Raw genomic sequence first — 13,565 nt, 5'->3', positions numbered from 1 at the left:
AATGGATGAAAGACCTCAATGTGAGACAGGAATCCATCAAAATCCTAGAGAAGAACACAGGCAACAACCTCTTCAACCTCGGCCACAGCAAATTCTTGCAAGACATGTCTCTAAAGGCAAAGGAAACAAAAGCAAAAATGAACTATTGGGACTTCATGAAGATAGAAAGTTTCTGCACAGCAAAGGAAACAGTCAACAAAACTAAAAGGCAACCTATAGAATGGGAGAAGATATTTGAATATGACACATCACATAAAGGGCTGGTATCCAAGATCTATAACAAACTTATCAAACTCAACACCCAAAAACCAAATAATCCAGTCAAGAAAAGGGCAGAAGACATGAACAGACATTTCTCCAAAAAAGACAAAAATGGCCAACAGAGACCTGAAAAATGCTCAAGATCACTTGTCATCAGGAAAATACAAATCAAAACCATAATGAGTTACCATCTCACACCAGTCAGAATGGCTAAAATTAACAATAACAGAAGAACAAATGTTGGCAAGGATGCAGAGAAAGGGGAACCCTCTTACACTGTTGGTGGGACTGCAAGCTGGTACAGCCACTCTGGAAAACAGTATGGATGTTCCTCATGAAGTTAAAAATTGAGCTACCCTACGACCCAGTAATTGTACTATTAGGTACTTACCCCAAAGATAGAAATGCAGTGGGGGCACCTGCACCCCAATGTTAATAGCAGCTATGTCCACAATAGCCAAATTGTATAAAGAGCCAAGATGTTCATTGACAGATGAATGGATAAAGAAGTGGTATACATATACAATGGAATATTACTCAGCCATCAGAAAGGATGAATACTTACCATTTACATGGACATGGATGGAACTAGATGGTATTATGCTGAGCAAAATAAGTCAATCAGAGAAAGATAATTATCATATGGTTTCACTCATATGTGGATTATAAAAAACAGTGCAGAGGACTGTAGGGGAAGGGAGGGAAAACTGAGTGATAAGTCATCAGAGAGGGAGAAAAACCATGAGAGACTCTTAACTATAGGAAAGAAACAGGCTTGCTGAAAGGGAGGTCGGTGGGGGGAAGGGGTAATTGGGTGATGGGCATTAAGGAGGGCACATGATGTAATGAGCACAGGGTGTTATACGCAACTGATCAATTATTGAACACTACATCTGAAAGTAATGATGTACCATATGTTGGCTAACTGCATTAAATAAAAGAATAATAAAAATATTTTAAAAATATTTTATAGATGCTACTGACAACTGATTAATTTTCTCATGAAACATATTGTTCATGACCTGTGTTTTGAAAAATATTGCTATAGGCAATGGGAAGTTGATAAATGTGTTTGAGAGAGAACATAATAATAACCAATGCTTTAGGAAGATAGTTCTTATAGCAATGTGGATGGCATTGAATACAAGGAAGGAGAATGAAGACAGGAAAGTAATTCTATAGGTAGAATTACAAACATGCAGTTCAGTCTTGATGAAGGCATAAAATGGGGCAGTTATTGTGGAAGTGGAGGGTGGGGCAGGAATTTAACCCATATGGCAAACATAGAAACAGTAGGATTTGCTAAGAGTCAGAGACAATTTGTAAAAAAGAAAGTGTAAGCAACACTGACATTTAGGTTTCAATAGTTATATTCAGAGAATAATGGCATTAAACCAGAACCTGGACTGGGGTAGGGAGAGACAAAGTCATAAGAGTTGGCCAACTTAAGCAGCATCTGTGGAACAACCAGGTGGACAAACCCACTGCAGTGTGGGATGTATTGGGCTGAAGTTTGGAAGGAAGGTAGGGGGATAGAGATTGGGGATTTGAAGGTAATATCTGAAGTCATAAGAGTATAGCTGGTCACCCAGGAGAATGTGTAAAGAAAGAAAAAGAGAGGACCCAGAACAGAAACTTACACTTAAGGAAATCTACTTCACACCACAAAACAGGCATGTCTCTGAGATATTGTGGATTCTGTTCCAGATCACTACAATACAGTGAATATTGCAATAAAGAGAGCCAATATTTTTTTTTTGTTTCCCAGTGCATAAAAAGCTATGTTTACACTGTACTGTAGTCTATTAAGTGTACGATAGCATTATGTCTAAAAAAAGATGCCCATACATTAATTAAAAAATACTTTATTGCTAGAAAACTGCTAACCATGATGTGACCTTTTAATGAGTCATAATCTTCTAGCTAGTGGAGGGTCTTGCCTTGATCTTGGTGTCTGCTGAATGATCAGGGTGATGGTTGGCAAAAGGTGTGGTTGTTTTGTCAATTTCTTAAAATAAGACAATGAAGTTTGCCATATCAATTGACTCTTCCTTTCATGAATGATGTCTCTGTGGCATGTGATGATGTTTGATACCATTTTACCCACAGAAGTTCTTTCAAAACGAGTCAATCCTCTCAAAAGCTGCTGCTGCTTTATCAACTAATATTTATGTACTATTCCAAATCTTTTGTTGTCATTTCAACAATCTTCACAGCATCTTCACAGGAGTAGATTCCATCTCAAGAAACCACTTTCTTTGCTCATCCATGAGAAGCAACTCCTCATCTGTTGAAGTTTTATCATGAGATTGCAGCAACCCAGTTACATCTTCAGGTTCTACTTCTAATTTCAGTTCTCCTGCTATTTCTACTACATCTGCAGTTACTTCCTTCATTGAAGTCTTGAACCCCTCAAAGTCATCCATGAGGGTGCAATTAATTTCTTCCAAACTCTTGTCAATGTTGATATTTTGACTACTTCCCATAAACCATGAGTGTTCTTAATGACATCTAGAATGAACATTTTCCAGAAGGTTTTCAATTTACTTTGCCAAGATCCATCAGAGGAATCACTATCTATGGCAGCTATGCCCTTAGAAAATGTATATCTAAAAGGTGAAATTACTTCTTGATCCATAGGCTACATAATGGACTCTGTGTTAGCAGGTATGGAAACAACATTAATCTCGTTGTTTGTTTTCATCAGAGCTCTTGGATGACCAGGTATCTTGTCAGAGTAGCAATATTTTGAAAGGAATTATTTTTTTTTCTCAATAGTAGGTCTCAACAGTAGGCTTAAAATATTCAGTAAGCCATGTTGTAAACAGATGTGCTCTCATCAAGGCTTTGTTATTCTGCTTATGGACCACAGGCAGAAAAGATTCAGGATAATTCTTAAGTGCACTAGGATCTTCAGAATGGTAAATGAGCCTTGGCTTCAACTTAAAGTCACCAGCTGCATCAGCCCTTAACAAGAGAGTCAGCCTGTTTTTTGAAGCTTTGAAACTAGGTGTTGACTTCTCTCTAGCTATGAAAGTCCTAGATGGCATCTACTTCCAATATAAGGCTATTTAATTTACATTGAAAATCTGTTGTTTAGTGTACCCACCTTCATTAATTATCTTAGCTACATTTCTGGATAACTTGCTGCAGCTTCTACATCAGTGCTTGCCTTCACCTTATACTTCTGTGTTATGGAGAAGGCTTCTTAAAACTCATGAACCAACCTCTGCTAGCTTCAAACTTTTCTTCTGCAGCTTCCTCACCTCTCTCAGCCTTCACAGAAATGAAAAATGTTAGGGCCTTGCTCTGGATTAGGCTTTGGCTTAAGGGAATGTTGTGGCTTGTTTTATTTTCTAACCAGACCACTAAAACTTTCTCCATATCAGCAATAAGGCTGTTTTTCTTTCTTATTATTCACTGGAGCAGCACTTTCAACTCCTTCAAGAAATTTTCCTTTGCACTCACAACTTAGTTAACTGTTTGGCACAAGAAGCTTAGCTTTTGGCCTATCTCAGCTTTTGACTTGCCTTCCTCAATAAGTTTAATAATTTCTAGCTTTTGATTTAAAGTGAGAGATGTGTTTCTCTCACTTGAACACTTAGAGATCATTGTAGGCTTATTAATTGGCCTAATTTCAATATTGATGTGTCTCATGGAATAGGGAGGCTCAAGGAGTTGGAGAAAGATGGAAAAACAGTTGGGCAGTAGAGCAGTCAGAACAGACATTTACTGAGTAAGTCCACCATTTTATATGGGTGCAGTTCATGGCACCCTCAAACAATTACAATAGTACATCAAAGATCACTAACCACTGATCACCATAACAAATACAATAATAATGAAAAAGCTTGAAATATTACAAGAATTACCAAAATATGACATGGAGACATGAAGTGAGCAAATGCTATAGGAAAAATGTCACCCAAAATCTTGCTTGATGCAGGGTTGACACAAACCTTTAATTTGTAAAAAAAAACAAAAAACAAAACAAAACAAAACACTATCTGCAAAGCACAATAAAATGAGGTACACCTGTTTATACTTCCAAAATGTGTTTTCCTTTCTTAAGCAGGGAAAACTCATTGTGTATAGATATGTGTGCACCAGGGCATGGTTGGATGTAATGTGTGTGTATGAATGGAATGTGCATGATAAGGAGATATTAGTATGCATCTGGGGAGCTGGTGAAGGGCTCTGGTTCATTTAGTGATGGCTGCACTCACTTTCTCTGCCTCATAGCTTCTTTTCTTCCCTCTTTTCTATCTCCTTTCTTTTGTTCTATTCTCCCTGTCCCCTTTCTACATATCTGCATGTTCCTTCACCACCAACTGAAAGCCTAACGAATGGGTTGGCAAAACAGACCAGTGTGAGATTTGGGGGCTATGTTATGAAGCACAGTATTGGGAATGTGGTTGGGATTGAGAGAAAAGACAGGGCTGGACCTGTGGTCAGAGTCAGGAGTAGGGAATGGTCTGTGGTTGGAGAATCTATTCCTGAAACATTTCCCATTTCAAATTCTGCCACTTGTATGCATGAACACTGAGTATGAATGAGTTTCTTTCTGGGCCTGGGCCTGGGGGGTCTGTCTAGCTTCCAGCTTGTCTTAATCAGGTCTTTTGATGATGTTGCCATCATCACTGCTACTTAAGCTCAGAAGTGACATTATTATTATTTTTTAACAGAAATAGGCTGCTCTGCTCATACCTTCTAGGGATTTGAGACTAGAGCAGTTAAAGAACTGTAAATAATAGTTAATGAGAGTATCAGCATTTGTTGAAATGCGTATGCCATGTGAATAGGAGGATGTATTCTCTCTTCCTTTTCTTAGCTGTGTGACCATAGATAGGTTATCTAACCTCTCTGAACCTCAGTATCATTACTGTAAAATGGGGATAATAATTCCTACCACAGATTTCCACTAGGACAATCAAATATAAATGAGCCAAGAGCTCTGAAATTAGGTGATCAACAAATGTGAGCTCCTTTCTCCAGTTCCTTCTACCCCTTCCTTTGCTCCCTCCTTCTTCCCCCCCCATACATGTTTACCCGTCCCATGTGTGAACATCAGGTATGTATTTATAGTACTTTCCCCACTTTAAATTCTTAAACCAAGTGATGTAACCTTTGTATATTACTGTAAAATTGTCTAAAGCAAGTTAATTTAAATGACTTTTGGGGCATACATATTTAGAATTGTTATGTCCTCTTGGTGGTTTGACCGTTTCTCATTATGTAATATCCCACTCTGTTCCTGGGATTTGTCTTTGCTCTGAAATCTGCTTTATCTGACATTAACATAGCTGCTCCTGGTTTCTTTTAAAGTTTCCATGGTATCTTTTCCCCTCCTTTTACTCTCAGCTTACCTATATCATTATATTTGAAGTGCATTTATTTATAGATAGTATATAGTTGGATTGTTTTCTTTTTAAATCCACTCTTTCACATTGGTGTCTAGACCATTTATATGTACAAAATTATTGATATGTTAAGGCTCAGCCTGCCATTTTAGTTACCTGTTTGTTCTATCTGGTTTTAGTTTTTGTTCTTTTTGTTTTTGTTTTTTTGTTTTTTGTTTTGTCCTGCTTTCCTGTGGGGGACTTGAACATTTTTTAAATTCCATTTTGATTTATCTATAATGTTTTTGAGTGTATCCCTTTGTACAGCTTTTTTAGTGTTTCTTCTCATTATTACATTATGTATACATAATTTATCACAGTCATCTAATGTCATCATTGTATCAGCTCAAGTGAAATATAAACCTCACCTCCCTTTACACTCCCCTACTTGTGACATGAATGTCTTAAGTGTTTACATACACTGAGAACTGCATGAGACAGTGTGATAAATTTTGATCAAATCATCAAGCATAATTCAGACAACTCAAGAGGAAAAGACTTCTCTTGTATTTACCCATGCTTTTGCTCACTGTATTCTTCCTTGCAAAATTCCTTTTATTGTTTGTTTTGTGTTTGAAGAACTTACTTTAGTCATTCTTATAAGGTAGACCTCCTATTGGTAAATTCCCTGCTTCAATTCACTTTAAAATGTCTTGATTAATCCTTTTATTCATGTAGGATATTATCACTGGACATAGGATTTGGGGTTTCATTTGGGATTTCATTCAGGATTCATGATTCTCTCCTTTCAGCACTTGGAAAATGTGTCACTTTCTGCTAGGGCCTCATCAGTGTCTGAGGAGAAATCTGTTGTCTTCTAAATTTTTTCCCCTGAAGGTATAGGTAAAGTGTTGTTTCTCTTTGGTTGCTTTCTAGATCTTTCCTTTGCCTTTGTTTTCAGAAGGTTGATTATGATGTGTCTTGGTGTGAATTTCTTCACATTTATCCTGATGGTGTTTGTTTTGCTTGTTGAATCTGGAGGTTCATGTCCTTTGCTCAATTTGGGAAGTTTTACCCACTATTTCTTTAAGTACTTTCCTAGTCCTGAATTTTTCTCCTCTCTTCCTGAGATTCTGTTGACATAAATGTTAGATCTTTTGTTATAGTCCCACAGGCCTGGAGGCTCTGCTTAATTCTTTCTTTTTTCTTATTTTTTTGGAATCTAATTTTCCTTCGTTCAGATTGTGAGATTTCTACTGTTTGATGTTTAAGTTGTCTTATTTTTTTTCCTATCTTCTCCATCTTGCTGTGGAGCCCATCCACTCAGTTTGTATAATTTTTTTTGGCTATTGTATTTTTTCAGTTCACAAATTTCTATTTGGTTCTCCTTTATGTTTTATATAACCTTGCTAAGACTTTCTATTTATATCCTGAGATATTTGATTTTATCATTTAAGTGTGTTGCAATCACTTAGTGAATACTTCAAAATCTTTGTAAGATAATTCTAACATCTGTGTCATCTCAATGTTCACAAGGGTTTACTTTCTCTTGTCATTTAAATTGATAATCTTGGTATGGCAAGTGATTTTTCTAAAAATTATATTTGGACAATGGATCTCTTTTAAAACTTTTGGTTATGCAGACCTGACATGTTCCTTTTGCAGCAAGTGAGCAGTTTAAGTCCAGGTTCTCCACTGGGTCTCTGGTTGACCTCCAGGTTTGCAAGGGGCTCCTTGTTACTGCTGGTTGCTGGTGGGAGCTCAGCCCTCTCTGTAGGCCACTGATGTAGCCATCCCAGCTAGCAGTAGGAATGCCTGACTTATAATGGTAAGGGTAAAGGCTCCCCATGTGGTCTGCACTGGGAAGGGTTACTTGCCTTTCTCCCAACTGTACCTTCTTTTGGGGTGGGAAAGAGGTTTCTTTAAAATCCAGTAAGAACAGAAATCTAGGCTCTTCACTTGCAGGCCTAAGCTTCTTATTAGCTATATTGTTATTATGATAGCTGGCCTTCTGACACACCAAAGTATCTCACTCCTTATTTCCTTATGATTTTGCAGAAAAATATTGCAACATAACCGCCCACCCCCCCAGCCTTTCCTAGACCCTCTGTGGGATAGAGTGGGAAAACCAGCGCCTCTGCACACAAATTGACTGGGTTCCTGTCAAAATCTGGCATTTTCAAGCTGTTTGACTCTGGGAAAGTTACCTAAATGTTCTGACCTTCCATTTTCCCAGTTGTAATGAGGTGTAGGAAGCTCTCAGGACTCTTGCTGAAATAAGCAATAGTGGGTCAATGAACTTGGCATACCATGTGCTCAATAAATAATAGTTCCCTTCCCTTTACACCCCAGCAGAAGTAGAGATGCAACCCCTCCAAAGGACAAAAAAGCTCAAGTGCTTCCCTATACCACCTACATGTGTGAGTTTCACCAAAGACATCAACTCCAAGGGTTAAGTCTCTTGGTCTAAAGTCTTATTTCTTAAAGAGACACACTTGATATCCACATCCTTTCCCCCAGGTTCCATGAAAGCACTAAAGGGAGACTGTCCAACCCAGGCCACCCTCAAAATGAGGGTGGAAGCTGGGGCCGGCGAGGGGGACTGGTTCTGGCAAAGCAGAGTAGGTGAAGGAAAGCCTGGTGCGATCCCAGACAGTCTACTTGCCTGGCGATACTGTGTTCTGAGCAAGGACAACATCATCACCTTGCCAAAGCTGCGCCTGGAAGGAAAGGGTCAGTACGCAGGCAACTCCCACTTTGCTGGCCTGCCCTTCACCTCTGGCACCTTAGAGCTGCAGCTGAGTTCCCACCATCTGGCACAGCCACCGCCTCCCCCCGTCTCCATTGCTCCCATCCCCCTTACAGAGCACCGGGTAGGAGAGGAAGAAGGTGGTGAATGTGTGAATGCAAAAAATAAACACGCGCGAGTGCTTGCCGTCCTACCAGTCCCAGCCTGCCGGATACTTCTGCACCCCCAGCTCTCAGTCCCTGGCGGCCACCACCAGCCCCAGTGTGCTGGACTTTGCTCTCAAAAGGCTAGCCTGAGCTCTAGGTCCTGAAGTTGATCAGGAGACTGAAAAAAATCTTGACTCCGAAAGAGCAAGGAGTCACATACACCATGGAGCCAACAAACCCTAAAAAAATAATGGATCTAAGAATGCTGTCCCCTAACTACCACCCCAAGATGAAAAAAGCTGTCTTGGAACCAACACCACCACTACCACCCACCGCCCACTCCCACCCCGTCCTCCCCAACCCCCGTGTGTCTCCATCTGGCTTTCTCTCTGACATCTGGCAAGAGGTCTCTCTTGGTCAGTTTCTCCGCTAGCCTCAGTCCCGACACCTTCCAGCCTCCCTCCTATCCTTGAATTCCGTGAATGTGTTCCTTTCCCGCCCCTCTCCACAAGTAGCTTAACAATAGATACTTTCCGTAGGTAACTCAGCTCTCTCCCGCAGCGGGGTATTTTGGGGGCCTCAAGGGGTCTGAGAGGGCGCTGCAATGTTCCACTTACCTGATCTCTTTAATGCTTTCCAATTTGCACATGATTTCTTGCTCATCTGCCATGCTTTTCACTCTCAATTTCACGTCCCGAGAAATGTACAAACACACACGACCAGGGATACAATAGACACAACGTAACCACCGCCTCCGGGCATGGGGCTCTGAGCTTGTGCGGTAGGGATTCAGAGCAGCCCTGGGAGCTGTAGTCCGCAGCTCCTGGACCAGCCAGGCAGCCCAGGGACCAGCGGGACTACAACTCCCAGAAGGCCAAGCGAGACATTCCTGTTTCTCTTCCTGCTGTCACGTTTTAAATCAATTTGTCACAGATAATTATGTCAAAGGTTGTGAGGTGTTCAAGGGAACGAGGATATTCGTCTGGCCCATGCGGGAAAAATGGGAAAAAATACCCCAGAAGGCAACTGGAGAGATAAGAGACGTACTCACACCCTTCCATTCCCGGGGCCCTTATGCCTACCCCCTCCCCAAAGATAACCAGGAGTCCCTAATTAGTGGACGCTTTCTCGCTGGAGAGAAACCCTGCAGAAGAATTCTCTTTTGAGATGTTGAATGTTCTGGCTGCTGCAGGGGAATTAGTGGCTTTGGCATTCAGATGGAGATGAGGGGGGTGGGATTAGAGAAGAGGCGGGGGAGGAAGGAGGGAGCAGCTGCTAAAGCTGGGGGAATGGGGGAGTGACCTAGTTCCTTCCAGCCCTCCATTCATTCTAAAAACAGTTACTGAGCTCAGATCTTTTTATTCTTTTTTTTTAATTCAAATTGGTGTAGTGTTTAATGATTTATTAGTTGTATATAACACCCAGTGCTCATCAGATCAGGTGCCCTCCTTAATGCCAATTACCCAGTTACCCCATCCTCCCACCCACCTCCCTTTCCGCAACCCTGTTTGTTTCCCAGAGTCAAGAGTCTCTCATGGTTTGTCTCCCTCTCTGATTTCTTCCCATTTAGTTTTCCCACCCTTCCACTATGATCCTCTGTGCTGTTTCTTATATTCCACATATGAGTGAAACCATATGATAATTGTCTTTCTCTGATTGACTTATTTCACTTAGCATAATCCCCTCCAGTTCCATCCATGGCGATGCAAATGGTAGGTATTCATCCTTTCAGATGGCTGAGTAATATTCCATTGTATATATAAACCACATCTTCTTTATCCATTCATCTGTTGAAGGACATCTCAGCTCCTTCCACAGTTTGGCTATTGTGGACAGATTTTGCCAGTCAATGAAAGAGGTACTGGTGGGGGGGAGGTCACTGGGTGAGGCAAAAATAAATAAAAACAAGTCCTTGGCTTTGAGGAACGGGAGACTGTAAGGTGACCCATTAATTATAGTGCAGTATTCTATCATAATACAGGAATGGATAAGGTGTAACCTGAGCAGAGAAGATGTAAATAGGTCTCAAAAAGTGACTGAGAATTTGCCAGACAATTGAGGAGGATGGACTTTCCAGGAGAGGGCACAACAGATATAGGAAGGAAAGGAAAAGTGGGCCATGGTGTCGAGGTATAAGGTTCATAATATGGCATGTGGAGATGGGAAAGAGGAGTGGGAAAAGTATGTAGAAAAGGTAGGTTGGAGCAAGAATGTGAAAGACCTTGAATGTCACACTAAAGAATTTGGACTTAATCATATAGCCACACATTTATTCAATATACATTTATTAAATGCTTACTGTGTGCCAAATAATGCCAAATTATTTTATGTTTCAAAGCATGGGAGTAATAAGATTGCAGGGATTTCTTAGGAAGGTGACTCTAGGGGCAAAGTGGAAAATGATTTAGAGGCGATGAGAGTATGTGAGAAATAGTTACTCTCAGAGCACAGGCCCAGAGAGCTGGGCTTCAGACAAAAAGAGGAATTTGGTTCACTCCCAACTAAAGTGAATCAGAACTCTCTCTGAGCTTGTTATTTCTTTTTCTGGGCCTCAGTTTTCTCATTTGAAAAATGAACCTATTTAGCCCCACTTTAAGGGCTTGTTGTGAGTACTCAATGAAAACATCCCCAATGGTGCAGAATACAGGGCTTGATATTTTTTAGGTGCTAGAGAAAAGTTAGTGGAATATAAATCTCAGGACATTCTGGGAATGTCCACACTGATTTAAAGAGTTCTCTAGGGAAAAAAATAAAGCCCTTCTCTTCTTTGGATCCCAGACATACCTTTCACAACCAGGAAATTCTCAAGGTGTTGTCTAATACTTTTTTCATGGTCTTGAAGATCCCTGTCATGTAGTGCTACTAGCAAGCATTTGAAGACTATACAGTTAGTTGGTCACAAAGACTGTGGGTCTGAGCTACCCTACCATAGAGTCCAGAGGCAAGAATTGGCCCAGCCCTGTCTTATAAGAGGAGGGTAAAGGGAACAAGTCCGTGTAAATGTCTGGCCTGTATCAGCTACTGTGCTGAGAGGTGCATGTGCAGTCCCTTATTTGATCTTCACAACCACTATGAAGGTGGTAAGTAGATTCATCCCCTTTGACAAGGAAGAAAACTGACTCATATAAGGAAAGTGGCTTGGCCCAAGGCCACATGTTAAGTTACAAAGCTAGAGCCTGGGCTCAGGTTGGACCAAGTTAGTTGGAGATTAAAAAGGGTGTATGTATGAAAAAATATGGAGATCAAAAGTAAAATGGGGTCTTAGATGTATGTACTTATGTCAAACATAAATTGCTTTATAATATGAGTTAACTCTGGTTTGAAGAGAAATGGAAGGTGCATTTGGTAATGTGTGGGAAGCAATTTAGGAATTTCCTTAGAGATTTTAAAACTAATGTTTCTTCTTTCACTATCCACTTACTCTTTGAATCTTAATCTTGCTCTGTTCACATATCTGGTAAGGGTCTAGATGTGGCTTTGCATCTGTTTAAATTAAATGTATTAATAGCTTCACAGTCTGATTTTGAAAGTAATTTTGCAAATATCTTGTCTTTCAAACCTCACTAAAACCAAGGAAACAGGCCAAGAGGGGCAAAGGACTTGTCCAAAGTCACCCACCCCATCTGACACAGAAACAGGACTCCTAACTCAGGACCTTGTGCTCTTCCTGTAGCCCCACATGCCTTTATCAAGCTGCTGTGGTCCCCATGGAATCCAATGTCTCTGTTACTTTAGCCAGATGGTATTCTCCAATATGGGGAGCCTACGGAGGGCCAAGTATGTCCTATGCCCCCAATCCATAGACATTAAAAGGAAATTACAGTTAATGTGGAAGGAGGGATCTTGGGAGCACCTAAAGCTTGGAAGGTTTGTGCTATGTGTAACAATCAAGGTATCCATGCAATATATGTTAAGAAACAATCAAGGAAAGGGTTCTTAAGCCTCTTAACTTCTATGAGTTTATCTTGGCTTCTTGACCTCTTTAACGACAGATATCTCACCTGCTGTTTACTGAGTTGTAAGAAACCAGGCTAGCAAGGAAGGGAAGGAAAACTTTAAAGATAAGAGAGGGGAATAGAAAGAAATTATAGCCCTCTGCCCTTTCTCCTGAAGCAGTACTTAAAACAATACCTTCAAGCCAAGCTGGTAGCCTTCCTATAGTAGGTGTTCAATAACTCTCAATTGATTAGAAGTCTGTAATGGATGAGAGAATATATAGGAGCTGTGCTAGCGGTGAGTTCTAATGCATTATTTTATTAGAAAAACTGATTGATTTGGGGTGGCGGGGAAAAACAAACTTAGTCCTATCAGGACCAACATTGTCCTTACTAGTAAGACATAGGTAAGAAGGGCAAGGAATGTTGGGGTGAATACCATTAAAATGCAAGGAATTAGCAAAGGAGAAGCCAGCCAGTTGCTTGTTGACATGATGCTTTCAAGAAGTAGATCAAGAATTAAGAGTAGAGGCCAAAATGTTTGAATTCATGTATCTTTTTCTGTGCTTCAATACTGAACTGAACAAAAAGAGGAGGCAGAGGTGCAACAACAACTTTAAATCTGAATTGCCTTTCAAAAAGTGCTGCCAAGTACTTATTAAGTTTCTCAAATCATGTTTCTTTTTTTTTTTTTTAAGATTTTATTTATTTGACAGAGAGAGACACAGCGAGAGAAGGAACACAAGCAGGGGGAGTGGGAGAGGGAGAAGCAGGCTTCCCACCGAGCAGGGAGCCCGATGCTGGGCTCGATCCCAGGACCCTGGGATCATGACCTGAGCTGAAGGCAGACGCTTTATGGCTGAGCCACCCAGGCACCCCTCAAATCATGTTTCTTAAGTAGCATTTCTTAGAGAAAAATGAGTCAAAGTGTTTGGGTCATTCAGCTAAAAAATATTTATTGTGTACCTATTATGTCAGGCATTATGGTGTGCAGACGAGATTCCATAATAGATATAACAAACATAGGCCCTGCCCTCAGCAAGCTTGAAGTTTTTTTGGAGAGAGACCAGTTATATTACAAAGATCACATACAAATATATAGCTATACCCAGCAATTAGGAATTGGAAGAAGTCT

At 40.4% G+C, this 13,565-nt stretch overlaps 1 protein-coding gene across 4 annotated transcripts in view; it reads right to left on the bottom strand.

Annotated features, from left to right (window-relative positions):
• LOC118519988 (zinc finger C4H2 domain-containing protein) overlaps nucleotides 1-9,299 on the bottom strand; it is a 67,087-nt gene extending 57,788 nt beyond the window's left edge. The window contains exon 1 of one of the 4 annotated variants that reach the window (XM_078065330.1): nucleotides 9,113-9,299. In XM_078065330.1, the coding sequence (XP_077921456.1) occupies nucleotides 9,113-9,165 (53 nt within the window). In that variant the 5' untranslated portion in view covers nucleotides 9,166-9,299. The remainder of the gene's footprint in view (nucleotides 1-9,112) is intronic. The other 3 variants (XM_078065329.1, XM_078065332.1, XM_078065331.1) reach the window with 3 other exon arrangements.
• Between the last annotated feature and the right edge of the window lie 4,266 nt (nucleotides 9,300-13,565).

The sequence above is a fragment of the Halichoerus grypus genome, chromosome X, assembly GCF_964656455.1.
Source record: "Halichoerus grypus chromosome X, mHalGry1.hap1.1, whole genome shotgun sequence".
NCBI classification, from domain to species: Eukaryota; Metazoa; Chordata; class Mammalia; order Carnivora; family Phocidae; genus Halichoerus; species Halichoerus grypus.
The sequence above is the reverse complement of the archived record's forward strand: the minus strand, read 5'-3'. Positions and strand labels throughout refer to the sequence as shown.